Genomic DNA, 27305 nt, shown 5'->3' with positions numbered 1-27305 from the left:
TGGCTGACGGAAATCTGACGTGACTATGTGCATAACTAATCACTGAAATGCTCAGCTGCATTTACTGTCCAAGGCGGTTAGCTTTGATGCTAATGCAGCTGCTTTGTATTTGTAAGGTAATAAAGACCTTATATCCCCTCGGTAGTTACAGTGGCTTCTCACTTGCTGGATCAGGTGTTACTGTTTTCCTTTACATTGGAAGCTGATAATTAACTGGTATTTCTAACTGAAGTAGCCCATTCTTTTGGAGAAGGCAGGTTGGTGCATGCGGACACACAGTTGTACAAAACTGACACATTCTCCCACCTTACCATCAGAATTTTCCGGATTAATCCAGTAGGTCTCTGGAGTAAAAAGACACAAAGATATTATAACAACAGATCGGAGATTTTTGGGGGATTTTGGGGTTAAGTGACATCATCAGTGAGTGTTTTATGGTAAATAATAGATAATGGTGGTGTTCGGACAGTCCTGCTCCATGAGTCAGTTCGATACTGCAGAGGAGATTAATACTTGGCTGATTCCTTGTTCCTCTGGTGGGTTTCTGTTAAGGTAGCAGCTCGGAATGATCGAGCCACACGGGTCTGTCAGCTGCAGGCCTAACGATGCAGTGCAGTCCCACCACAGTTTCAGTATCGCCACACGTAAATGTACTGCACAAGTCATTTCAGTCCTGTACACACCCCAGTGCTGGTTGCTCCATGGCCCTTAAGTCTTATGGCTTGAAGACCCTTCTGTGAGAGGTGTGTGTTTTCACAGCTACATACCTCTCCTAGGTGTCTTATGTGTTTATGCAAGATATTTTTATCTGAAAATGAACATCTGGGGATGTACATTTGTTTTCACGTAAGTCTCTTTCCATTTCTTTATGAATAAATCAACATGTGCTGCAATCTAAAAAAACCCAAAACATTTGCTCCTAAAAATGGTCCTAAAAATTGTACGTGTGAAGACTGCGTGTGTGTGTGTGTGTGTGTGTTCTTACTGCAGTGAGTCCTGTCCCAGTTAAAGAGCGGGGTTAGTCAGGAACTTTGTACCCTGCATACCTCCCAACCCTAGAGACTCAACTGGAATGAGATCAGTCCAGATACCCTTCAGTGGAAAACTGCAGCAGCAAGAAAGACCCACAGTGCTGTGTACCATAACTATGTAGGAAAATTAACTCACCTAAAGTGAGTGAGTTAGAATTAATTTTAGCCTGTAATAGTTATTAGTCATTACTGCGCATTAGTTGGGCAGTTATTTTCAGCATTGGGGGTGGGGAGCAGCCATGTTGTTACTCAGTACACTTTTGATTCATTCTCTGAAACCTTGTCTTATAGCCCCAACAAACAGCTTGTGTGTAATATGCTTAAGTGTTCAAAGTTTGGGGTTAGGGGTTTTTGGAACTGTGCTGGGATGGGGGATGGGGGATGGGGGATGAGGTGGGGGGGGGTGAGGGATGGGGGGTTATTGGTGGATGGGGTGAGCTTGGAGCCCGCCTGTCTCTTCCATAAAGACAATTCCGTACATCTAAGCATTTTCTGTGTGGGGGGGAAATTTCGACGTTTTTTTTGTGCAGCTGAGCACTAATGTAGAGGTCCCAGTCTCCTCACACTGAGAGTGCGGTGGCTGTGAGGATAGACGGGCTAGCGGGAGCGGTCCGGTGCAGGTTTCCCTCTCAGGTCAGCGGTCCGGTGCAGGTTACCCTCTCGGGTCGGCGGTCCAGTGCAGGTTTCCCTCTCGGGTCAGCGGTCCGGTGCAGGTTTCCCTCTTGGGTCGGCGGTCCCGTGCAGGTTTCCCTCTTGGGTCGGCGGTACAGCGAGTCGCGGACCCCGCTCACGTAAGGACCGACAGGCAGGTCTGCTTGAGAACCCGCATTGCATGCACTTCCTCTTACCTGCTGGGAGAAACATGTTGCAGTGACAGCGTGGGGGTCTTCCCTTCCTGCCGCTGCCGCCGCCGCCGCCGCTGCCACGGGCTCTGCAGCCCCGGCTGTTTGTTCTTTTTTGTTTCCTTTGCTGTAAAGATCCTGCCGCTGCTTTCGGACGAACGCTCACAGTAGGGCCGAAAAGCAACCCAACTCTCGTGCAAGATTCTCCTCAGGAAGCTCTGTGTATGTTTTGCACCGTAAGGTAATCTGATTTCAGAAGGTCCATTTAAGGGCAACATTCTTAGTTGCTAGTACTTTAAAGAGTGGTGGGTAAAGTGCGTTGCATTTTGAAAATGCAGGTTGCTTCAAGAGCGCGGCATGTCTGCAGTAGACAAGCTTTAGTGTCTGCACTCAGACATTGGGTGCCAAGCTGTAGTGAGGCGATGAAAAGGGAGCGTTTTGTTCTTGTTGGGGTTAAATGGTGTGACTGCTGACAGCTTTCGTCTTGCAGGGAACGCTGTGATGAGCTCTTGCTCCTGGTGTCCGACACACATGCTCCATGTACATGTCGTGTGTGTGTTCTCATGTATATGTGCAGACATGAGACTCATTACAAGCTGCAGTTCCTCTTAGCATTCTTTCCCAAGGAACAACAATCAAAAGCTTTTAGTGCAAAAGCTTCTCTGAATAATTTAGGCCCAGTATTATTTGCTGGGGTTTGCAAAACAGGCTTGTACCATGATAGGCGTAAATGGATTTCCTGTATGAAATCTACTGACTGGGGGGGCGGTGAGGAGGGAGGGAGGGGCTAAGAGAGGCAGTTCTCTCATTCGCTAATTGGTTTAGACTCTTCCTGGCGAGGCACTCCCGGTTTGGGTGGAGGACAGCGGAAAAAAAAAGTTATCTCTACATATCTGACCGCAGTCCATTTCCAAATGAGCGTGGTGCAAAATCCGTCATACATGAGCCGCCCCCCAAGAAATCGGGTGAGTTTGAGCGCTAATTAGCAGCCTTGCGTTCCGGGGTGGGTGGGAGGCGGGTGGTGGGGATGCTGCATGGGGCCCCCTCTGTACTGCTTGCTGGGCTGGGAGAGCAGGCAGGCCGGCCGGCGCTGCCAAAATGCTCCAGCCCCAATTTCAACCAGGCGCATTTTTATATTTTAGTCATGAAGACAAGGAAAAAAAGGAGAGGGCTTTAAAAAATTGAGCAGTTTTATGTCCTCGTTTTGGGGGGGGTTTCGCTGGTCCCGAAGATGGAGGCTGTTGTCGCTGTTGAAAAGACAGGTTAGAAACGATTCTTCCTCGTGGTTTTCTCATAGATTCCTTTTTATTTTGTGTGTCATCCCTGGGACTGGAAGCCGGGGGAAGGATCTTTGTGGTTGAGGGATGTGAAGTGCTGTAGTCTTGGCATCTTGATGGATTGAGTCGAGTCTGGCAGGTATATCGGCACCTTGGTATAATCTGAAAGGAAGTCCACTGTCCAGCAGAAAGCTTATTGGAAAAATGGATCGTTGAAAGGAGTGATAGAGACCAGATGAGACATGAAGAGACAGAAAGATCTGATTACATACGCAGGTCTCATTGTAAATGTAAATATTTAATCTGCTCAAGTTATTTTTATACTGCTCTCCACGTGTGTGTTTTTTCCAGCCGGTCATCTCTTGTCATGCTGGAGAGAGAAAAACAATAAATTAGGGAACGGTGTACACAGTGCTCAGTCTATTTTTGTTGCTTTACACAGTCCCTTCGTTGATACGTTGAAAATAAAGGCAACCTCCTGTTCTCATCTGCAGTCAGGGTGGTGTTTCTTTTTATTTTCACAATGTCTTCTATCAGCACATTTGTTGGATTTTAAAGCTGCAGCATTGAAACCTAATTGAACTAGCCAGAACTGTCTTTGTTAGTGCAGCCATTATAGGACAGTGAGTTTCATATCGTTTCTCAAGAACTCTGTCTTTTGTGTAATTCTAACTGGTCTCACTTGGGCTGTACAGTGTGTTGGTTATTTAATTTGAATTGCAGTGTTGTCAGGTAAAAAACACCGAAGACTGCACACCACTACCATTTGTATATTAGTTTTTCATTAGCCAGCTGTAGACCTCCAAAATACAATACAGTATGCGTAATATGTTTCAAAAACATGACAGGTTGTGACATCACTGTACAATTTTTTTTTATTAAGTGAAAGTGCCATTATTAACCGGTAAGTTGTTTACTTACCAAAATCAGTGATAAGGATGCATTCAACGTACAAAGTTTGAATATATAAGTTTGAATAATTTAGTAATGTTTTTGCAGAAGGCAGTTTTTCATTTCAGTGAATCACATCATTTCCAGTGACAAGCCGGTGACATCACTGGAAATGATAAAACACATCATTTGTAATTCTGTGTCATTGCATAGATGTGACTTTCTATCCAAAGAGGGAGAGAGTTAGCCAAGCCAAAGTTGTATCAATAAACAAGAACTTGCATCAGACCCAGGCAATTTGTTTGTGTCTTAGTCGATACAGATGACACACAACTGATTTTCAAATTCTTTATATATCCGGTATACATGAAGGCTCAGATGATCGGCATCTGCTTAAGAATTAGCACATACTGAAACTCAGCCTTATATGCTTTGTCATATAAATGACATTGAGGTCAAGTAACTTGTTACCGTGAAGATGCAAACATGTTGCATCACATGGAAACCACAAACCACTCTTTGGTTTGCTGTGTATTGCAAAGAAACACCAGTATTTCTCAGCATGCAACAAACAGTTTTTCTGTTTTACTGTCGCCATGCTGTGCAATTGCACAAATGCCTGAGATACCAATTCCTCACATTCAACGTGCTGGACCATATGACAGCCAGTCAGGACTTAGGAATTAGTCAGTGGGAGGGGTGGGGTTATGGTAGCACCGCTGAAATGTAGCTGTAAGGGGAATCATACATATCAGTGAGTGTACCTCATTATAAGGTGACTCCACATGAACTGGTTTTAGTCTGCCAGTGTATCGATTTTTCCACTTCCTTTTAAATTTTTTATGCAATTTATGCAGTAAATGGAATAAATTGAAATATTTAACATTGACTGTAAGTGGACCATATTAGATGTACAGTTTAATTTTAACATTAAAATATTGCAATCAAAAACTATGACAAGGATTGTTAAGAATTCAAATCTGTCTTCACCAGCCAGTTGAATATCCAGTGAATGCTATAAATAAATATGCATTGTTTTAGTATGATGTGTGTTGCACTTGTTAAAAGTTGTGTAACAAAGTTCACTTTTAACGGCTTGTTCTCATGACGGAGAGGAGAGCAATGTGTCTGCTGATAGGTGTGCCTTCTCTGGTGTGTGGTTGTCCGTGTGCTGTGGCTATTTTTTGCCGATCACAAGTTAGCGGGCAGCTTCAGTGGGGTTAAAGCTGATTGGGTGCTGGCCAGTTCTCAAGAGATTTGTCATTTAACTCTCCCCTCCCACCGCCACTGAAATCGCCGTAAAAATATCCCCCACAGAACAATTCCTCTCGCATGCCTGAATGCATCCCCCCCCCCAGCCTTGCGCTGTTGCCAACACCAGCTAAGTTCTTTTGCATGCGCCTAAACTGAGTTTCTTTTATGAGCTCCACCTCAAACACACGCCGATTACCTGAAATCGCACAGAGGAGCCCTGCCGGTTTGAGTTCGCCTTTGTGTCTTTGTCGCACTCTCACGCCGACAGCGGCTCTGATTACATGATGCATGGCCATGTGTTCCTATTTTTTTGGTCAGCGCTGCCTGGAGGAGGAAAGCTCTTTTTTATGAAAGCAGGTGCTATTTAAAGAGATGGCTTTGCCCTGGTGGCTGCGGGCTCTGTCCTGGTAGCAGCTCTCTCTCTCTCGGCGCGTCCGCTGCAGTTGGACGCCTCCGCGGGCGCCGGGGCGGGCGTGGCGGCGGCGAGGGGGGGATGTTCGCCGCGCAGAGGAGCAGCCTGTGCGAGGTGCGGGGCGGGCACGCCGGGCGCCGCCTCAGCCGCCAACAGAGTCTCCCTTCCGAAAACCCGCAGATCCCCAAAGCCGGCGTCCCGGGCAGCGGCGTGCGGCGCAGCAGCAGCGTCAGCAGCAGCAAGATGCTGTCCATGTCGTACAGCGAGAGCGTGCGCAGCGGCATCAACCGCTTCCACTCGGACCAGGGCCTGAGCCAGCCGCGCCACGCTGACCAGGCCGAGCTGCAGCGGCTGCGCGAGGTGCGCGCCGCCGCGCACGTCAAGAACATGGAGGACTTCCTGCGGATGAACGGCCTCTCGCTCGACGAGTGCGTCTCCTCCCAGACCGGCATGAAGTACAGGTAAGGGGCGTATGCGGGGGAGCGGGCGTCAGGGTGGCTGTGGTGTGGAACGTACACGCTGCCTCTCTTAGGAGCCAGATGAACCCAGTCCCCCCTCCCCCGTCCTGGACCTCTGATCTGCACTTGTTGGGGCAGCGATGGTATCTGTGGTAACGCGTGTCTGGCACGTGTTGTTGACTCTGTAGTCTCTGAATAGTGCTGGATTGTTTAGATCAGGGCTTGCGTGTTAGCTGTGGTAGTGGGTCTGTGACAGCGGGCCAGTGTCTCATTTCAGAGAGGTACTCTCGCTCCAGACCCCATAGTGAGGCCATTCCGCCGGCTCCGGGTTTATTTTTACCCATGTAGGTCGCTGGTCCATCTACCCGAAAAATTAGATCTTACCAAGGACAAATTTCTTGGAAAGCGAGAATAATGGGGCACGATTTCCCTCAGAAAGTTTAGCGAGAAGAGCTGTAGGATTCAGCGGGTCTGTGCAGAAGGCAGTGTTCAATTTTCAGCTGATAGAACCCCCCCTAACATACATACTGCAGTTTCATTCAGCAGTTGCTGCTGGTCAGAAAAACGCGGTCATGTTTGTGTTGGCTTCAGTGGTGCCCTGTCCAGGGGACAGTGGCGTGCATGGCACCAGCCCTTAATTGGCCAGCTCTCCAACTCCCGGATTAGAGGCTCTCCTTTTATTAACCGTCAATAAGGCATTCTTCCCGTGGCTGCCTGATTGGACAATGCTCGGCCCCCGCATTGCAACCCGGTGACTTGTGTTGCTGTTGTGCCTTCAGCGATGTGAGGGGATGTTTTAATCCTCACGCCAGGGGGCGGAAGAGCAAAGTTTGCAGAAGAACTCCCTCAACATATGGAGAGACAGGCGGTGCTCCGGATCTGACATGGCCAATGCTAATCATATCATTATTCATCCGGTCGCTGCACTTACCCTGGGCGACCGTTAATGCGTTACCAGGTAAAGGCACAGTGCAGAGTGCTTTTTCAAAGGTAAAAGCACAGCACAGAGTGCTGTTTGAACAGCACACCCCCGAGTGAAACCGAAGCTGAAGGCAGTGTCAGAGGGCTTCCGGTGCCCTGCTTTCTTGCTGTAAACACTGATTCTGTCTTTAGGGCGTGAGTTTCGGTGTTTCGTGGAATCGTGTTGGAACAGGCGGAGCGGACAGGTGATCTTTACGCCGGAGGCGCTGTTTTGACCGGGGCGGCGGGGCGTGTCACAGGTAGCAGTTTGCCACCGTGCCGATGGTGGCTTTGTCATAAAGCTCAGTCAGCCTTCCGTGAAGGACCGGCCAGGCGTCACGGGTCGCAGAGGTGTCGGATTACAGAGGCGTGGTGCGGTTCTGGTGTTCAAACAGACAGGAGCGCTTTAACCACACACCTTCCCTCGAGCTGTCTGCTGCCCGCTGCGCTCTCGTCCCCGGGGGTCTCTGTAATTCAGTACTAACTGCAACGAAATACCCCTGATGCAATCCGAGCCGCCCTACGAGGGCTGCATGCGCTGCAGTCAGAATCAGCAGCTCTGTGGATTCACTTCCATCAGGTGGGAGACTCTCCTGGTGTGGGGTTATTGTTTTCAGCACAATATGACATCATTGAATCTTTAATAAGTGTCAGAATTTGATGCATATTTCATTTTTGTAACAGTTTAAAGTTTCTCTCAAAAATTGTTTGAAATTGGTATTTCGAAAAAGGTAAAACGTCATACATTTCTGCTTCTGAATGCCTTAGCAAGCCCTTTGTGGGTATGTATTGCAGAGAAAATGTTCACTTCTGAATGCAGCTTAAATCCATTGGTAGGAATTATTGACAGACTTGAATGACTATTAAAAAGTTACCCCCAAGGACCACTTCACCTAATGGTTACTCATAAAAGGTTACAATACAGCTCTGTTTTACAGGGTAAGAAAAATTGACTGATAGGAAAAAAAGAGCACTGCTCTGTGAGTTAGATTTCAGAGGAGAGGGTCTTGCCCCGTAGTTGAGCTTGCTCTAAATGGGGGAGGGGGGGTTACCTCAGGTCAGGGGATGGGAGTCCGAGCCCTCTGGTCCCCATGTGCCACCAGCATCGTGCCACTCCCACTCATGATTATTTCACAGAGTCGCTTTGGCCGGGGAACAGGTGGCCCACGGTGGCCGCGTTTGCTGTGAAAGTGGGTGTGGTCAGGGTGAGCACAGAGATGGGCACAGCTTGGTGAGGGGAGAGTGCTACACACACACACACACACACACACACCTGTCACGGTAACACTAGCTGCTGAGGAGGGTGGAGCGTGACACAGTGTGCTGTACCGTTCTCTCTGCTCTGCTCTGATCCTCCTGCCTGAAGCCGTCAATCAACAGCCAACAACTAACTGTATTGTGATTTTAATTGTACTTACATTGCAGAGATTGCTATTTTAACTGGTGGCACAATGTCCTTAAATGACACACAGCATGGTTCTGTGAGAGGGAGAGAATGTGTGTTTGTTTTCATGTACCAAGCACTACTAAATCATCCTTTTATGGACACAGGTTTGGTGTTTGCTTGAGACTGTGTGCCCAACTGAACACTTTCTCTGGCATTTTCTGTGGCATTTTACATGTCCATTTATCCAAAAAACATAAAATAGACTTCTGGTGTCATTACATCACTGTCAAAGTTTCACATATAGCTCTTAAAGAGCCAAGCCACCGCAGCAAGACAAGCGTGGCGTGCCTGAGAGCAATGGCAGTGTTGGTCTGAGGGATGCTCTGTGCCAGAGCTGAGGGCCTACAGCACTGCTGAGGTGTTGGATTGGGCTTTAGCCATTGGCTGAATTAGTCCAATCATTTATTCAGTTTGGCGATAGGTGACATGCTTTGTCACATAGGCCCCCAGGAGCTACCCTTTAGGTGTCAGATAGCTATGCAGTTGGATATACTGTATATGAGTGAAGTAGTAATCAGATAATAATCAAATAAATAATCAGATCTATTTTTTCATGTTTTCCCTGCAATGATTGTGAGCTTTTTATTATATAGTGTTACTGTGTTACTCTGTTAACACTGTACTATATGCTGTAACTTTACTCTCGTTTTACTGACTTCCTCACATGACATTTTGTGTGGAGGAATCTAATGCTTCAGTTTATAGCACACTTTCTCTGAACAGATAATCTCTTTGAATGTCACAATTAAGATGTATTTGCACTACACATACAGTCTTTACGTATGAACCATAGTGCCTCTGGGTAGTAAAAGGTAGCCCAGGACAGGGTGGAGGAATTTGGTAATTGGTTAGTGCGTTGGTGTTAGTCGTTGTAAAGGACATCTGAGGACGTGTTTGAGAAAGGGCTGGGCTGATGGCCGGACGTGTCTGGCATAGTACATCTCGGCCTATTGATGATCTTGCAAAGAGGTTTGAGTATTGATTTTCCCAGAGTGCCCTGGGCCTGTTTCTGTGGTCTCAGCTAACATAGCTGGGAGTAGAACTTCCATTAGTGCGCAAACAAACGTCTCACTCGCACCCTGACACCACTGCACCCACAGCGGCGGAACCCGGGGTCTGTAACGTCACTGTCTCCTGCCAGTCCGCCGTTGGTCTTTTCCGGTCTTTTCACATGCTGGTGTTTGGAGATGGGCACTGGTTTTCGGGGGATTCGCATCCTGCTATTGTGTGGTGACGGTGCGGAGCCTTGTTACACCTGAGCGTCTTATTCAGCTGCTGGAAGAGCTTGTGTGGCTGGCGTGTCATGCTTTATTCACCCTCTTTAAGCCCCATATTTATTCTTCGAGGGATTGCTTTGACAGTCTGTCATTTTTCCCCTGCCACACATCCGCGCAGCTTCCCGGCCCCATTAACCTAAGCCAAACCCGCTGTGGAGATTGTGCTTATCACACAACAGACATGCAGGTCTGGGGAGAAGTGCGTGTGGGCTGGTTTCACTATGTTAGGGCCTTTGTGGGAGATGGGGGTGAAGTCAGCACTCTGGGTGCCTTTCACAGAATAGGAAGGACTCCTTTTGACTTAAGATTTGTGCTACTGGGTGAAAAAATGAGGATTTTGTGCCACCTAGTGGCAAGTGTACAAACTACAACAAGCCCTAGAGCTGGCTTTAAAATAGAATTGGGGTATACCTGCTCCCTACAGTAAATCGCAATACACTGGTGACACTTTTAATGTACAATGAGAGTGTACAAAAGCACATTTAAATGAGAAAACTCCCAGTTTCTTCACAAAATAATTGATTGTCATAGAACGGCAGTGTAGCATAGCGGGTAAGGAGACTCGTGACTGAAAGGTTGCCAGTCCGATTCTCCACAGGGGAAATGCTGCTGCACCTTTGGGCAAGGTACTTAACCCACAAATGCCTCAGTAAATATCCAGCTGTATAAATGGATAACATTGTAAAAACCTGTAGTTGATGTAAGTTGCTCTGGATAAGAGTGTCTGCTAAATGCCAATAATGTAATATAATATACTTTTTAAAATGCGATATTATACTGGACAGTTTGGCTATGGAGCTTTTACTGAATTACAGCAGTGCCTTCCCCTGATGCCCAGACATCTACTGAGAATGAAAAGCTAGACTTTAGCTTAAAAATCAGAGAGTTGTATTGGTAACAATAAAAATACAAGTCCTAAAGCTTTACATTTCGAAGAGTACTCTAAGAGTATGTCAGGTACTCAGAAGTCTATGTTAGCCCTGCTAACAGGTTAGGAATGGCCAGCAGGTGGCAGTGGTAGCGATGTGCTGTGACAAATACATTGATTGGTTTTTTGACTGAACATGTAGCAAATCATTATCACTTGCGAGATAAACACACATGTGAATGTTCCTTTGTCGGCGCCTTTGGTTAGCTGTGAAGACCGTGATCTCCTGAGAGACCTTGTGTTAGCATTTCTCACATTCCTCTAGGGTTTGTAATGTTCAGTGGAAGCAGGCAGAAGCCATGCCTTCAGCTCCCCTTGCCCGCCTGTGACCTTTCAGTGTGTTCTTTCCAGATTTTTTGTACAAACCGTCTCTGATCTCATCTGCTGGTGGTTTGGTGCCATTTTCTGCCATAAGGGGTTGTAGAAGATCTAAATTCAAGTAACCCTTGTCCACGTGTGAAAAGATGATTATTAGAGTTGAAGCTGTATAGTGTAATTCATCTGTAATAGAATAACTTCTCAGCGGTGCCCTGCAGCTAGCATTTGGATGAATGACATAAAACATTTCCCACTGCCATTCCAGTCAGTAAACATTATAATATTTTTAACAGTATTACTTAATTGTAAATTGTTATAGAACATCTCAGAGCTTCTTGTTGGTAAACCTAGAATCCGGGAGGAGTTTTGTCCCATAACTGGTCATGTTGTTTTTCCATGGCCACGCTAAGTGAGGCTGAGCATATGTTCAAAGAGACACAGCCTTTCTGTTTGCTCTCTTTGTTGCAATATTACATGCATCCAGCAGGTGGCAGTAGGCTTCTGCATGATCCAGTGGAAGAACTCCCCGTAAAATAGGCAGTATAATGTCGGATCTCAGCGTGTCTGGAGCGCTCACGCTGAGTGAGAGCGTGGCTAAGATTGGAACCAGGGGGAAGAGAGCTCTGTAATTTCACTCATGATCAGTTGGATAATGATAACACAGCCCCCCCCGCCTGCTCGCGCCAGGCCTGATCCCAGACCTGTTCCTGCCCGGTGCCCCCCTGTGCTCTCCTGCCCTGCTCCCTCTCTCGGATCCGGGCCCGGTGCCGGAGCAGAGGTGGCCTGGGACGGCCCGGTCACCGCTGAGCTCTGCAGAGAGGAGGGGGTGTGCGGTCACTCACACGCCCGTCCCAGGCTTTCACCGCTGGAGGAGAAGGCAGGGTGTGGATGGAGTGAGGGGGGTTTCCGCTGTGTGGTTTTGGCAGATCAGCTCCCCAGGGCTTCCTTCCACTGTGCAGCAGTCACTTTCCTTGTCCTTTCCCATTGTGTCGTTGAACTGCATGTTGAGTTCTCCATGCAGTTTGTACTCGTTGTGAAATGCGGCCGTGGTGGGTTGGAACCTGGATAATTCACATGATCAGCGATATGAAGTGAGTCCTCTGCAGAGGGAGACTCAGCACGGTTCACCCCCTTGTCGTCTCTCTATGCCTGAGCCGCAGTCAGGATAACCAGGTTCTTCTTTGTATTGGTACCGCAATGCATGCTTTTCACTCTCTAGTGAAGCAATTCTTCCTTAAAAATAAATCGATTACTTAAACATCGACCTAAATTTGCTGCCATCAGTAACCTTTCCCAATACCGATTATCTTTGAATTGGTTTGGCAGCACTATGTTACAGTTGGCTGCATTTGGGTGCTTATTCAGTCCGTGCTCTGTCACAGTGTGGAGGTGGTGTTAATGTTCACGTAGCTCCAGCTCACAGCCACGAAGCCACAGAGTGAAGGCAGAGGGAGGAAGGATCCGTTAGCATTGTAGTCACGCAGAATGTCTCCGAGAACCAAGCAGAGTGCGCTTGCAGGGTATCAGAACGCCCCGACCAGCCGTCAGGCAGTAACCTAAACTGCCTTCTGCGCGCAATAAAGGAGTGGCATTCGAGTTGCTGAAGGAGGACGCGCTGGCGTGGAACAAACTCCTGTGTGACGATAAGACGCAGGAGCCCAGGACGTGCGTGCGTCCGTGTGCGGCGCTAATCCCTTAAGCCACTCTGTAACCTGAAATTGGGAGCAGGGGGGCTTTCTGTGTGGCAGCTGCTGGAAGATCATTAATGTTTCATGGCTGATAGGGCAGGGAGAAATAATGCAAGTGTGGCTGAATAATGCAGGTGTCTCTTTCTCTTGTTGAAACGTGTGAGGGGGGTCAGGTGTTAGGGGGGGCGGGTCACTGCGGAGGTCAGGGGGACCAGGAGGCCAACGCTGTTCTCACCTCAAACAAAAGCAGTACAAGGTCCTTGCAGTCCTGCTGGAGTCAGCACCGCTCAGGGACAGTTCAGCGTCTGCAGAGGTGTTTTTCCTCAGTTGCGGTGAAGCTAATGTGTAGCAACAATAATGTGTGTATTTGATTTCAGGCTTTTAAAATGGGGGGCTCTCTCCCTCCCTCATTCTCTGTCACTCCCCCACCCCCCAACCACTCGCCACTTACTACTGACTCTTTCTTCTGCCTTTTTGCCTATTTTCTTGCTGCCCTACTCTCTCTCTCTCTCTTTTTCTCTCTCTCTCTATCACTTTCCCTCTGCTCCCTCTCTGTCTCTCTCTTTCCCTCTATCCCTCTCCTTCCCTATATCTCTCTCTCTTCCTCTCTCTGTCTCCCTCCCTCTCTCTCCCTCTTCCTCTCTGTCCCTCTTTCCATCCCTCCCTCTATGTCTCTCTCCCCCTCTCCCTTTCGCTGCCCCCTTCAGTAGTGGACTGCATTGGCAGACCTAATAATGCTGCCTGACTTTCTGCTCTAGTTGCTCCTCAGTTAAAGGTCTTGTTTTTTCACTCTGTTCTCTCTCTTGTTCTCATTAATGGTGGATCTCCCTCGGGGGACTGCATTTTGGATTAAATCTGGCAGGAGCCCGTTCAATGGCCTTACATAACATTGCTTAAAAAGTGAGCAATGTGATGCACCCACAGTTGCCTTTATATCTCACAAACCCTGCATGCAAGACTACCTCCTCAGACTACTCATCCTCGGTCTTCCGCAGTATTGATCCACGGCTAAAAATGCAGCCCCTGGTGAGCTTTCCTGGCCTTTCCCTGCAGTGGTTTCCACACTTTGCTGTTCACTGTCTTCCTTAACCTTTCAGGGAGCTCAGTAAGAACGAGGAAAGGGCCGTTGGCATACCGAGCTTAATGTCGTCCGGAAGACGCAGTGAGGATTGTGTACAAGGTGAAGGACGATGATGTGCTGTCATGGGCCAGTAACAGTATAGCTCACTTTGTCATTCAATCCTCCCTGTGGCTTCATGAGCCGGCGCGCCGGGCGGTCTTGTGTCACATGTACTTTAACGAGGTGCCCCAAACGAGCTGTTGCAGAGGGGCCCTTGGTGTCCGGACAGCGAGTGACAGGGGGGTTAGTGGGGTCACCCCACACGAGGACTCCAGCGTGCGGACACGAGGGAGAGCGTCCGGCAGCGAAGGAGCGGAGAGCTGACCGCCAGCGGCCGTAAACATGCGCGTGCGTGTGGGCCGGTGTGAGTGTGTGTGAAGAGTGACCCTCAGAATGCCTGTGTGACGGTTCTATTTACGTCCCAATCTCCGCTTTTTCCTTTTGCCGCCGTGGGTTCTGTCAGATCGGGCGGAAAGCGCCAGCGTCTGGGTGTTAAGCGGTGAGACCTCCTCGGTTCACATGCGAGAGGGAATGTTCCTCTTCATTCACGCACCGCCGCCCCCATCCAGCCCGTTCCTCCCCCCTCCCCCCACCCGCCGAGGCATCAGCGCTTTCATTTCGGTGCGGATTCAATTTAAAGGACTGCGTGTTCGCCAGACAGGGAAGAGAGTGATTTCTGCCCCTGGAGCTCAGGGCTGTGGAGCAGCGCTGGATGGTCTGGCTGGATGGAGGTGGAGGCGGAGTTACGCAGGGTGAGAGGGGGCGGGTCAGAGGACAGGCGGGCTGGCGTGACGGGGCACGACCGGCATTGTTTCCTTAGCCTTCCCTTTCCCGCGAGACGGAGGGGCTGTTTGTGTGAGCGGCGTCTCCTCTCTGCCCGCGCGTGCGGACGTGTGCGCTGGTGTGGAAGAGCTCTGCTGCGGACACAGCAGCCGGCCCTATAGGAGGGCCCCGTTAGGCCCCCGCCTGAGCTGTTCTCCCCCCCCTCAGAGCGCTGCTGTCAGGAGCATCCTGTGCCGCTAAATTTAATCACCTTCGTTACATGATCCGTCCTGCTGAGAGATCCATACATCTGCAGCCTGTCTCCGGAGGTCAAGCGGGAGAGGAGCTCCGGCCCTGTGCGATTGTCTCCTCACGCTGCGCTGCTTACCCCACTCACACACTTTCATTCCCCTGTGAAGCATAATTAGGATCTAGATGTAGGTGTATAGATTTATTTTTTATTCTGGTCTTTTAGAAAAGTGACTGTTAAGCTAAGGAGTTCTAGTGATAGAATTTTCCCTTCAAGACGTAGGGGAAGAACTGTCAGCGCGGGGGGTGTCGAGTCTGCCATCACTGTTATGTTATAAGACTGATTATCATAATCATTATCATTTGACAGGCTCACTTATTAAAGCCAATTATGTCAACATGGAAGGATACACAGAGTGCATACCTGTATCGCAGGAGCAGTGATGTATAAGAACGGCATTACCTAATTATGTAGTGTCCATATGACACTGATTATATAGCGTCTATCAGGTAATGATGCATAACAGCAACATTAACTCACATTGCACTGATCTACCTGTCGTGCCCCACATTGATCTACGAGAGCAAAATTAGCCAGTTGCTTATCTGATTTCACTCAGGCTTTGGGGTGGTTAGGTACCTGGTGCTATGGTAGGCATAGGATGTGTCCAGGTTCTGGGAACCAAGGTGAGGTGTGAAGAGGTGCATTTCATTTTTTTTTTTTTTTTTTTGCACAGTATCTTACATGCAGTGGCTACATTGCCTTACATTTTCATACAGATTTTGATCAGGCGCTGTAGCTCGTACATGCTGAAACATGCAGGCCTATGTGTTTGGCCTCTGACCAGGAGTATTTTCAAAACTGGAGGTGGCCTTATTGGATTTTTGTCTAAATCGCTTCAACAGCCACCCTGCTTAAATTCCTATGCCTACTGATGTGGCCCTCTGAGGTGACACTGATGTGACATGACAGTTTTCATGAGGGAAACGGCCCATCACCAATCAGGCACAGTGTTCAATTGACAACACAGCGTCTGTTTTTTTCTCCCTTCCATGCAGCTGTTGAAAGGTGATCTTATGTAGGTTTTCAATTTTCATCACGATAAGAGCACCATCGTAGCATGAAAGAGGAGCCAGTGTTCAGCGTTGCCTTGAAGCCGGAGCGTTGGTGTGTAGCCCTACTCTTTACCGAAAGGCACTGAGTGTTATGATGCAGTAGTGTGGTTGGAGACCCTGGACCTGCTGTGATGTGGACTGTATCAGGTCAATCTCATCACACCACAGCTGTCCTTTCTGTACCTGCTTCACCTGGGGGAGAGCACTGGCAAACACACACACACGCGCACGCACACACACCGGCCTAATGCTCTGTAATGATGGCATCTTAAACCCTCTACCAAGGCATTACACTGCCACAGCTGCCTTATTGAACACAGTTGTTGGAGGTGTGTACGGCCAAGAAAGCAAGGTCTTTTATTTTATTACATTTATTTTTAATGGTACTATATGTGACATCCCAGAAGCGAGCTGCAAGCCCACACATTCACGGACAACCACAGAAACGGTGAAACGATTTTGACCACTTGATTTTTGACCCCTCAGGGGTAAAAAAAAAAAAAAAAAGGGATTTTGACCCTCCCGCCCGAGCCGCCGCTCCCCCGGCCTCCTTCCCCTCGCCCTCGTTAGCCGCCGCTCCCCCGGCCTCCTTCCCCTCGCCCCCGTTAGCCGCCGCCGCCACGCTTCCTGCCGCGATGGCATTCAGAGAGGGGTAACGCACGTCACATGGCACACATAAAGGACTGCCACTTATCCCGCGCCGCATGCCAGGATTATTTAAAGGGCTCTAATTAATACAGTATCGACGGGCCCCCCTGACACGGGCCCCCCTGACACGGGCCCCCCTGACATGCCCCCCCCCCCCCCCCCCACACACACACACACACACACACACACACACACACACACACTGACACACACAGGCTCTCTGACATTTCAGGGGAATCGAGGCCCTGCTTAAAAGAGTGAATTATTTTAAGACTCTTTAATATCACAATTGACAGCAGGCTTCAGAAGTGTAATCCCCACGTGAAGCGTACCGCTAACCTTTTCAGGCTCGAGAGACTCGCTGGCAAAGCTTCAGGTGCAAACCCTTTTGCTGTCTCCCATAAACAACTCGCCAGAACTGTGATTGGAGCCAATCACTCAACCATTAAAAAGCATCTTTCTCCTGGTGAGCAGATGTTGTGTCTTGTTATAAGACTGATTCACCGTGAGTCGTAAGCGTAAATCCCTGATGGCGATTATTGCTGAGGTAGGAGTAGAAATGCAACCACAGGTGATGTGGATGATTACAGCTTTCCTGAAACAGATGTTTACTGTCAGAAGACAGAGAGAGTGACTGCAGAGATTATCATCACTGCAGTCAGATCTGTCACTGCTGAAGTTTCCATGTGTATGACTTGACCTCTGACTCGTTACAGACCGTTGTGCTGGAAGCAGTCGCGCATGACCACACATGAAACTCTTGCATTGCCCTGCGGGAATTTTCCCTTCGGCTGGTGAGCTTGGCTGAGCCTGGGCCTCTCGCAGGTCCTCAGACTTCTAGGGGGCAGAAATTAGGAATTTGTGTGCACTCGTGTGTGTTTGTTTGTGTACGTGTGTGTTTGAGAGAGGGAGTGTTTGAATGTGTGTGTGTGTGATTTCATTAATTTCTCTGATCTCCCTGAAGCGTGTTACACTGTACAGCACAGGCATCTGGGCATGAGAGAGGGAGAGAGAGAGGGAGAGAGAGAGGGAGAGAGAGAGGGAGAGGGAGAGGGAGAGGGAGAGGGAGAGGGGAAAACAGAGATACGCTTATGGTAAACAGCGAGGGAGAAGAAGTGCTTGGAGTCCCCGCTGTCAGCGGATCAGGTTTCCTGCTCTCCATCTTGGGTCGGAGGCTTTCCCGCTCTGGTGCGCAGTCGCTCATAATTAATTCAGCGGATTAGCTGCTGTTGCGCGGGTTAGCATTAGCATGATTAATCTTACAAACCGCTGGCAGGATGTGCCCCAAACTGCCTACTTTAAACAGAGAGGGTTCTGTGCGTGCTCGTGTGCGCTTGTGTGTTTGTGTGTTTGTGTGTGTGTGTGTGTGTGTGCAGGTGCGCAGGTGCTGACCCTGAATGTTGAGTGTGTGACAGACAGGCAGGGAGTCTCCTGCTAAACCGCTCAGCTGTGGAGCTGTGGAGCTGTGGAGCTGTGGAGCTGTGGAGCGCGTGTTCCGATTGGCATCACAGGCTGCACTGTGTCAGCTTGGCAGCGGAGCACAGCAGGCAGGGAGAAGCACCGAAACATGATGCAGAGGGAAATGGAAAGTGTGTGTGTGGTGTGTGTGTGTGTGTGTGTGTGTGTGTGTGTGTGTGTGTGAGCGCGTGCACGCGTGTGTGTGTATATATGTGTGTGCGTGTGTGTGAGAGTGAGTGTGTGTGTGTGTGTTGTTTCTATGTTATCTCTGCAAAAATAGGATTTATACTGTATTTGTAATGTAACAATACTGAATTGTTACATTCATCAATTTGTATTTGACATTGGAAAAGATTGGGTAGTTTTAGGTTGCTGTGTGCTATAGATTATGTTTTACTTGCTTGTTTGCTGTTTGTATTTTAAAGAGCAATATGTAATGTTTCATAAGTGATTCTCTTAAAGGGCTTTGACAGATAAATCATGAATAAAGCACTGCAACACCTGTTCTAGACGCTTTCGCTTGGCAGCATTAGTTGGTCATATCCTGACTCTTTGGGCAGTAGATTTTCTTTTCCCCCCCTGAATTAGTGAAAGTGGACACAGAGTGGTATCTGTACACTGTTGTTCAGCAGCATCACAAAGCATCCTATAAAACGCAGTATAGGTCAAAACGGGTTTCAGCATGCAACAGAGGTATTTGTGAGTGCTACCATGTGCAGGTGCTCCTGTGTTATGAGGGTCTCTGTCTTTTGCCCAGCTCTGGATGCGTGCATGTGTCCTGTGAAAGAGGGAAATACCCGGTCCTTTCCCCGTTCCTCAGGGGGTCCGGCGGGGCCCGGTGCGGCGCAGCCAGGTATCGGAGGACACGATCTGGTGTTTGAAGGGGATTTCAGTGGCTTATTCAATCAGAGATGAGTCCGAATGAGACTGTCAATCAAAGGACGGAGAGAGCCTGGCAGATTAAACCCGGGGGAAGCGTGTGAAGAACGGGCAGGGAAACAGAGCGAGCAATCGCGGTGATTAACGCTGGGGAAAGACCCAGGGCCCTGCCGCCGCTGTGTAATTATCGCAGCTGACACAGCATGCTGGGCCAGCACAGCTTTGTGTGGTCTGAGACTGAATTATTACTTTGCCATTGATTTCACTGGTCATTGTGCGGGATGTCTCCCGAGATGAGCGAGGGTCGCTTTCTCTTTATTTCAAGAAAAGCTGAAAGGGTAAGAGAAGGAGAAGGGAGATAAAATCTCACACACATCATTACAGTGCCTGAGCTTCATTTGCAGGTAGACATTAGCATTTAGCTCAAATCAGTTAATGCGGTAAGAACCAAAAGACGTCAGTGGACCCTCTGTCTAGAGGTTTTGTTTGTCGATAATATCTGACTGCTTGACACACGGCCTTATCCAGGGTGGCGTGCATCGTTGCCTTTGACACATTATCCCTTCATACAGCTGGGTATTTCACTGTGCAGCTCAGCCAATCACTTTGCTTTAATTCCCATTCTCAGGGCCACATCTGTAGAGCTGAGAAACCTGTCAGATTTAGCGTTTGTAGGTCAGGATAAGACTGAGCTGTCTCTCTGCTTGGTCTCGGTAATGAAATGACTTCTGCTATGCTTTTACTCCAAATAAGCATTTTAATGACTTTATGATGGCTGTCATGGAGGTTCCTGACAAGAGTTCGCGTGTGACCTGTGTGCTACTACTAAACCCCTTCCGCTCTCTCTCTCTCTCTCTCTCTCTCTCTGTCATACACACACACAAACACACACACACATAAGGATTCTGGCTTTTAGCATTACAGGCATTATCCGGTGCTTCCAAAACATTTTAGCTGATGAACTTAGAAGACCTGCTCTCCTTATTTCAGAATAAAACAAGACAATATAAATAGGAAAGAGAAAAAGCAAGTGTTCAATAAAAACGTGACACATATGCACACGCTGTCACGTGCACACCCGCACACACAAACACGTATGTAAACTGTGCTGCTGTGAATGTTTGCCCGTGGGAATGGGTGAGATTGGCCTCCCTCTGCTCTCTCTCTCACCCTCAGCTCTGTGGAGACTGTCCTCAGTTTGGAACTGCCATTTGTGTTTCTGTTCCTGGGCTGCTCACACACACTGCACACAAACACACATGTTCTGCTCGCGTGAGTCATCAGCACCCGAGCTGCAAGGAGAAGATACACTTAAGGAGAAAATAACACACAGTAATCCTATTGACAGGGTTTTGCTTATGAGGTCTCTGGGCCTCTTTCATATCGATATGTTATCTGCCCGTGCCTGCACTGTCTGTGGAAAAAAAAATGCTACAGCAAGGATTTTAGGGATGTCTTAATAAATCAGCAACATATAATGAATTCATGTTTAAAAAAAAACGTTCCCCGTCTCTCAACATGAGTGTGACGGCTTGGTTTAGCATAATCAGCCATCATTTGCATAATGGCTTTTTGTATGTTGTGACCCGGAATGTGGCGTGCCTTTGATTCCTCGCGATGAAGGCTTCGTGTCTGTAGGCAGCGCTGGCTGCAGGGGGATGGAAACGCTCCGGAGCGCTCAGATCCAGCTAAGCTGCAGGTCTCTGCCTGCACACACCTCGCGCTGAGACCGCATCCTGTCACGCAGAGAGCGCGGCTCTGTGTGTGCGCGTTGTCCAGGAGAGCAGGAGACCGTCCAGGAGAGCAGGAAATCCCTCAGCCAGCCAGCACTGTGGCCCGCTTCCTTTCCAGATCATGTCCCACTAATGAATAAAGACCTTGCAAAGTGTTTTTGCACAGCTGATAACCGTCTGTAACTTGATACATAAATTATTTCACTTTTGCCAAGAGTCTTTTTCCATTCATGAAATATTTTGGAGCACTGTGGCGTTTTAAGTGCTGTAGCCACCTGATCATTCTAACAAAGCCTCAGTAATTGTGGCAGGTGGAAGCCATCTGGCAGTTTGGATACTCCTCTGACTTCACTTTTTATCTTTACTTTCAAGTGTCGCTAGAAGAAATGACTCATAGTTCATACCCTTCTAAAGCAAACATTCAGAGAAAGCTCTTCACTGGCTGTGGTAAAATAATGCAAGACATTCTGGCACATGAAATTTACGTATGTAACGCATTTCTTAGTGTCATCCGATCCAACAGTAATCAGAGGTGCCGTGGGTGACATGACTATCACCTCAGCTTACCTGCAGTGCGTGGCTTACCTGCCCACAGGCAACATGAGTAACCTTGGAGGGGGTCTGTCCCATCACTTTGAAAGGCTGTCATAGTATGGTAGTGTGTCGTGCCTCCAGGCAGCCTGGAGCGTAGTGTGTTGAGTGTCATGTTCAGAGCATGTGGATGTGGCGTGCGTCTCCTGTCCTGCCTCTCAAGCCTGGAGTGTATACATGTGCCATTCTGTCAGTGCCACAGAGCTAAGCTCCTCTCCCCACTCTGGCTCGGTCCCCTTTCATCTCGCTAGGCCGTCCCGCATTTGAATAATCCCGGTTTTCCGGGGAAAAAAAAAACCCTGTGAGAAACTGTGACTGAGAGACACGCAGGACTGGCACACGCACGGAACACGGGCAAGGACTTTTTCCACGTGACTCCGCGCCCCGAGGTGGCAGCGGGTGCGATCGGCGTGGGCGGCGGGTGGCTCACCAGGCATCGCGGTGTAGCTGGCGTCGGGTCATTGGAGTTTCTCATTCCAGATCGTGTCTCACGGAGTGAGGGAGAGGAAGGCGATGGACACACTGACCCAGCTGGCCAGCAGTGAGGCTATTGCACACAGGGCCCACAGGAAGACACACCATAACCATAAGAGTGAGGGGGTGGGGATGTTCTGAAGAGATTTACCCGGGGGCGGGGGGGTGTTAGGTGTGGGGGTGCTCAGAGGCTGAAGCATACCCATTATGAGCTGAAATCCTCCTCAGATTAGTTTTGCTGCAGGAGAACTTCACATGACTACATTTAGCTGATGCTTCATTGCACTTTGTCTGGGTCCTGCGGTTTCTCCTCAGAGGGAATGATAAGAAAATGTCTTTCTGCACATTTCAGCTCATCCTCAGTAGACAGACAGATGAGGTTCATTAAGAAAAATGAATGCAGCCGGATGGATCCTTTACTGACCTCACTGTGAGACGCATGCAAACTTGCCATGTTGTCCTTATCCAGCTGCCTACTGTTTACCTTCTCTCTTTCTACTGCTAATGAGTTTTTTAAGACACTTTTTCCACTTAAGAACAAGTAGACTATAGGTGGATATATGCCTCAAGAGCCCAAGCACTGGAGGTGCATACTGTGAGCACCCTACTGTAATTGTCCCCTCATTGTCATTCTGTCAGGAGATAAGAATCTCACCTGACAGTTTAATGATTTATGGAAATCGCACACAATTCAGAAGGGTTGTAGAGAGTATCATCAGCTACACATTACCTCAGCCCCCTAAATAACTGGCACACAGCCCCCAAAAGGTGATGCAGGACAGCCATTTTGGTTGCTCCGTACACCTCAGCGGAGAGGGAGTGGTGGGGACTTTTCCTCAGAGACCTTAACGCACTGGAGACGCCAGCAGGGAGGTGGTGACACATAGTCGCATCAGTGGTAAATAGGGTGGACATCGCATGAAAAAGCTAAGCTGGGAATTTGGCCACTGGGAAACTGGGCCTTACTCTTTACAGTAAGTGTTATGGGATCCATTTACATTTACATTTATTCATTTGACGGACACTTTTATCCAAAGCAGCTTACAAGCGAGGCAGAGGGATCGTTAATGACTGCAGTGAGGGTTTTGGTTTTAATGTCCTGTCCAAAGCTCATGCCCCAATGTTGCAGCCAGGAATTTGTTCTTACTGGAATGTAAATATTTGATTTTGCATTTGCATTTTAAAACACAGCGCAATGTGAGGTATTTTAAACAAATGCAGTAATTACAGCATTAATTCTTTTGTTTTTTTTGTGGGCTTATGGAATGAAATCAGTGCCATGGTTCATTGTTGCTTTGTGTATTTTATTTCCATGAAGCGGTGTGGCCTAAGGAGACCCTGTTTATCTGACTGTATGATGCAGCGGGATTGTGATTTAAGGCATGGTGATGAGGCTGTCGAAGAAGTGACTTCAGAACAGGAAGGCTGAATCACTCACGGCCTGTGTCACTCTTCGCTTGTGACAAATATCACGGCGGGTCAGGTCACATGACAGGCTGCATGTGCCAGCTCGCCATGGAGACGGACAGGAGGCAGCACTTACCCCTAATTGCGCTGCTTTGTGTCGCCTATCTCTGTTTACCCCCCCGCCCCCCTCGCCCCCCCCAAAAGCCATTTGATTCAGCTCTTGTAATCAGGAGGAGAAAACTGTATCTGCTTTAGCTCACTGATTGTCTAATTGACAGAGGAATGCTGGATTACAGAGCGCAAGGTGAACTCTCTCAGAAATACACAGGCGTCTCTGGTGACAGCAGCTGTGGACACAACTGAAAGCCTCTCTTTATCTCGCTATGCTCTCCCTCCCTCCCCCGTCCCCCCCCCCTCTCTCTCTGACTCCCTCTCACGCCGTCGCTCTCCTCTCCTCGCCTCACTCTCTCACACGCTGCCTCTATCTGCTGTCAGAGGCATGGACGTGTAAGTCCAGTCTGGGGGGAGGGATCTGATCAATGCGCAGATTGACTTAGGTGTGCGGTAAAGGAAAACCTGAGCTCCAATCACAGACAGAGGTGCAGCAGCACTGGAAGAGCTGTCTCTCTCTCTCTCTCTCTGTCTCCCTATATCCATGTGTGCGGTGCAGCGCGACCGCGCTGAGCGCTGAACTCCAGCACTGTGCCGGAGAGCGGGGAACCCTCAGGAGCTTAAATCCCCGCCTGTCAGACGGTGGAAGAGAGACGCTGAGGCACAGAGAAACAGGAGAAGAGAGAGAGAGAAGAGGATCAGTGGAGGAGAAGACGAGAGTCAGAGCTGGGTTTCCCTGTGTGAAGGGAGAGGGACTTTGCCGTTTCTGCTCTGGGGCACAGGGTCCTGCTCACAGCGCAGTCTTTAGCAGCACAGACGCTCTGTGCCCGGTGGGTCGGGACAGGCTCCGCTCCCTCCACGCTTTCTCAGTGCCGCTCACGCGCTGCGCTCTGAACACCCCTCCGTCTGTCTGTGACCCCGCGTGCAGCGCGTTTAACCTGGGAATGCTCCGCTCACCGCCTGACCGCCACAGAGACCGCGCCACGCTGGAGACGCCAGAGGAGAGGCAGTGACTCGTTAGCGTGGGGCTCGTTTTCTTTTTAAGTTACGTTTGGCTGCGCTCCGTGGGCTCTGCCCCCGCTCCCCCGCGCTCCCTGCGCCCCTCTCCGCTCCCGGGGCCGGGACTTCGTTTCGCCGTCTGCGTGGTGCGTGAGGCCGCCCGGCGGCGCCGCAGGCTGGGATGCAGGTGTCCTTCGTCTGCACGGACCACCGGGCCGTGAGCCGCAGCACGGAGGACCGGCTCAACCGCCAGAATGCCAACAGCCCCAGCATGGGCACGCGGAGCAAGTTCCGCGCCGTGGCCATGGTGGCCCGCAGCCTGGGCCAGCTCTCCGTGCAGAACGCGCCCTCCTCCAGCGACCAGAGCGTAAGGACAGGCATGAAGTATAGGTAGGAGAAAGGCTTGTCTCGCCACCAACTCCCTGTCTGAGGGGTAACACAGCTTATGCAAGAAGCAGGTGGTAGTGTGGAAACAATTCAAACAATGTTTCAGAAGTTCACTCTTCTCATGCCTTGATGTGTGGTGTTACTGTGCGATATTTGATTCGGGGTTTCTTCTTAGAAGCACATTTATAATAGTTGAGCAGATCAGGTGTGGTAACATGGCACAGTAATGTATTCCTCTCCAGTGCTGGGCCCCTCATTTATTTAAAAGGGTGATGATCATGTTCGATGAGCAGCTCATTATGATCTCCGTAGCAGATGAAAGGTAGCAGAGAAAGATGCTCTTCGGTGTAATTAAGCCCAGACTGCTTTTACTCCTTTGTATTTTCATATCATTTTTTCACTGCAGATACATACTCTGTGTGCATGTCTGTAATAGGATGAAAATCAATAACTCATTGTGTGTCTGTGTTGCCTTTTCATCTCGGAAAAAAGTGCTCTGGGCGTTAACTCCTCATCCATCACCATAGTACAGGATGTTTGTATTTAAAAAATAAATGATAAATGTTGTGTTTTAATATATAAATACATACACATGCTACATATTTTTATGTAGTATGGATGCAATGAATAATTTGTATTCAAAGAAACAGAAATCACTATTTAACTCTGTTGCAATGCTGCTATTGACAGACTAAACCACTTGACAGTTTACCATGTAAAACAATGACCTGAGAACGTTGTTAAGCTGAACACATGAACTTAAAAGTGAGTCGTAAATCTTCAGAACGTGAGAATCCCCCGCACGTCTCGTAATCGGTGTGTGAGTTGCGGGATAGTGGTTTGGAACTGAAACATTATAACCACGTTTCCACTTTGAAATTCTTCATGGATAGACCTAATAATTCTCCTTCCCTCTGCCTGAGAATAAAACCCATCTCAGACTCAAGACAGACAGCCCAGGGCGAGCCGTCTTTAAGCCTCCCTGGCTTTGAGCTTTAAAGTGTTGCTTAAATGATAGAATCTCCCTCTCTCTCTCTCTCCCTCTCTCCATCTCTACCTCTCTCTATCTCTCTCTCCCCCTCTCTCTCCCTCTCTCCCTCTCTCTCCTTCCCTCTCTCCCTCTCTCCCTCTCTCTCTCTCCCCCTCTCTCTCCCTCTCTCCCCCTCTCCCTCCCTCTCGCCCTCTCTCCCTCTCTCTCTCTCTCTCTCTCTCTCTCACCCTCCCTCTCTCCCTCTCTCTCCCTCTCTCTCTCTCTCTCTCTCTCTCTCTCTCTCTCTCTCTCTCTCTCTCTCTCTCTCTCTCTCCCCCCCCCTCTCTCTCCCTCTCTTAGGGATTCACGTTAGTTTGTGCCATTGCATATTTCCATCACACCATCCTCCATGATTGACGTGCCGGTTGCTCCGGTGTGCATTTCCAGTGTAAAGCTACTCTTTCCTGCGTGGTGTTCTTCCACCCCTGTAATTTCCGTAATGGCACATCACAGCGCTTTAGAACTATGTAGGATGATAAGCTGAGTCCTCCACCTGCCTCTCGGCCTAACGTGAAACTCAACACCTGCTTAACCGTGAAAATCAGAGCTGCGTGGTGCTAACGCCCGCAGCTCCACACCCTGCCTGTTACTACTGCTTTACCTCTTAATTGGCCTCTGTGTAACAAAGTCTGCGCACTGCGCGAAGGGGAGTGATTGAGTCAGAGATTGCCTCTCTTTAGATTGATATCAGTGCCTTTTCCTGGAGATGATGGTTTGCCAAAAGAAGGGGGTGGGGGTTGCAACAGAAAACATAACTGACCATAGAAGGGAAAATGCTGGTATCAGATGCTATTAACAGCACAATCCGATATATTTAGCACACTCTCTCTGTTCCTTTGCTCTAAAAGATCCATATTTTTTAGTGTGAACAGTGACTGCAGATCCTGTTTCTTCTTAATACAGAAAATATTACATAATATTGGACCTTGCTGTGTTGCTGTGGATCAAAATTCGACAAGCTCTTTTTTGGCTCGTTGGGGCTGGCTTATGTAATCAAGAAGGATGGAACAGAATGTGTTTTAGTTATACGTGAAAAAATGCATAAAATTTGTTTTCCCAAATGCAGGCACTGTAAGATTGTGGGGAAAACTAGTACTGATATTTCAGATTCTGTGATTACTGCACACTGCACACTGACTGTATTGCTGCCTTATGGTTTGTTGATTGATTCCTTAATCTGTTCATCTGTTCAGTAATGCTCAATATCATCTTAAAATCACAAAATATACTAACAATGCCATTCATTTGTGGACAGTTATGAACCTTATTCTATACATGATCTGTGCATATAGACTATTTATAAACAGGGAAATTGGTGTATGTCACACATACATAGATGTTAAAGTATTTATCTCTTTTGAAATACCCACCCTTGCATACCAAAACACCATAACAACAACATACAAAGCAAGCCCCAAGCAGCATTTATGGAAAAAAAGAAAATCTGGATGTATGTTTGGTTGCATGTTAACTTTATTCAGTAAGATTTACTGAAAATTAAATCCAGCAATTACATCTTGCTGAGTAAAACGAGGGTTTTACCTCTGCTAAATGTGGT

General features: G+C 48.5%; 1 protein-coding gene across 5 annotated transcripts in view; it reads left to right on the top strand.

The window, feature by feature from the left end:
* The window catches only part of kcnab2b (potassium voltage-gated channel, shaker-related subfamily, beta member 2 b), a 114463-nt gene that overhangs the window by 46102 nt on the left and 41056 nt on the right, over nucleotides 1-27305 (top strand). The window contains exon 1 of one of the 5 annotated variants that reach the window (XM_036532559.1): nucleotides 5740-6168. The exons of 3 other annotated variants lie outside the window; for them this stretch is intronic. In XM_036532559.1, the coding sequence (XP_036388452.1) occupies nucleotides 5789-6168 (380 nt within the window). In that variant the 5' untranslated portion in view covers nucleotides 5740-5788. Of the gene's footprint in view, nucleotides 1-5739; nucleotides 6169-23801; nucleotides 24721-27305 lie in introns of those variants that run through there. One more of the 5 variants, XM_036532560.1, reaches the window with a different exon arrangement.

The sequence above is a fragment of the Megalops cyprinoides genome, chromosome 7 (assembly GCF_013368585.1).
Source record: "Megalops cyprinoides isolate fMegCyp1 chromosome 7, fMegCyp1.pri, whole genome shotgun sequence".
Lineage (NCBI taxonomy): Eukaryota > Metazoa > Chordata > Actinopteri > Elopiformes > Megalopidae > Megalops > Megalops cyprinoides.
This window is presented reverse-complemented; position numbering and strand designations above follow the sequence as displayed.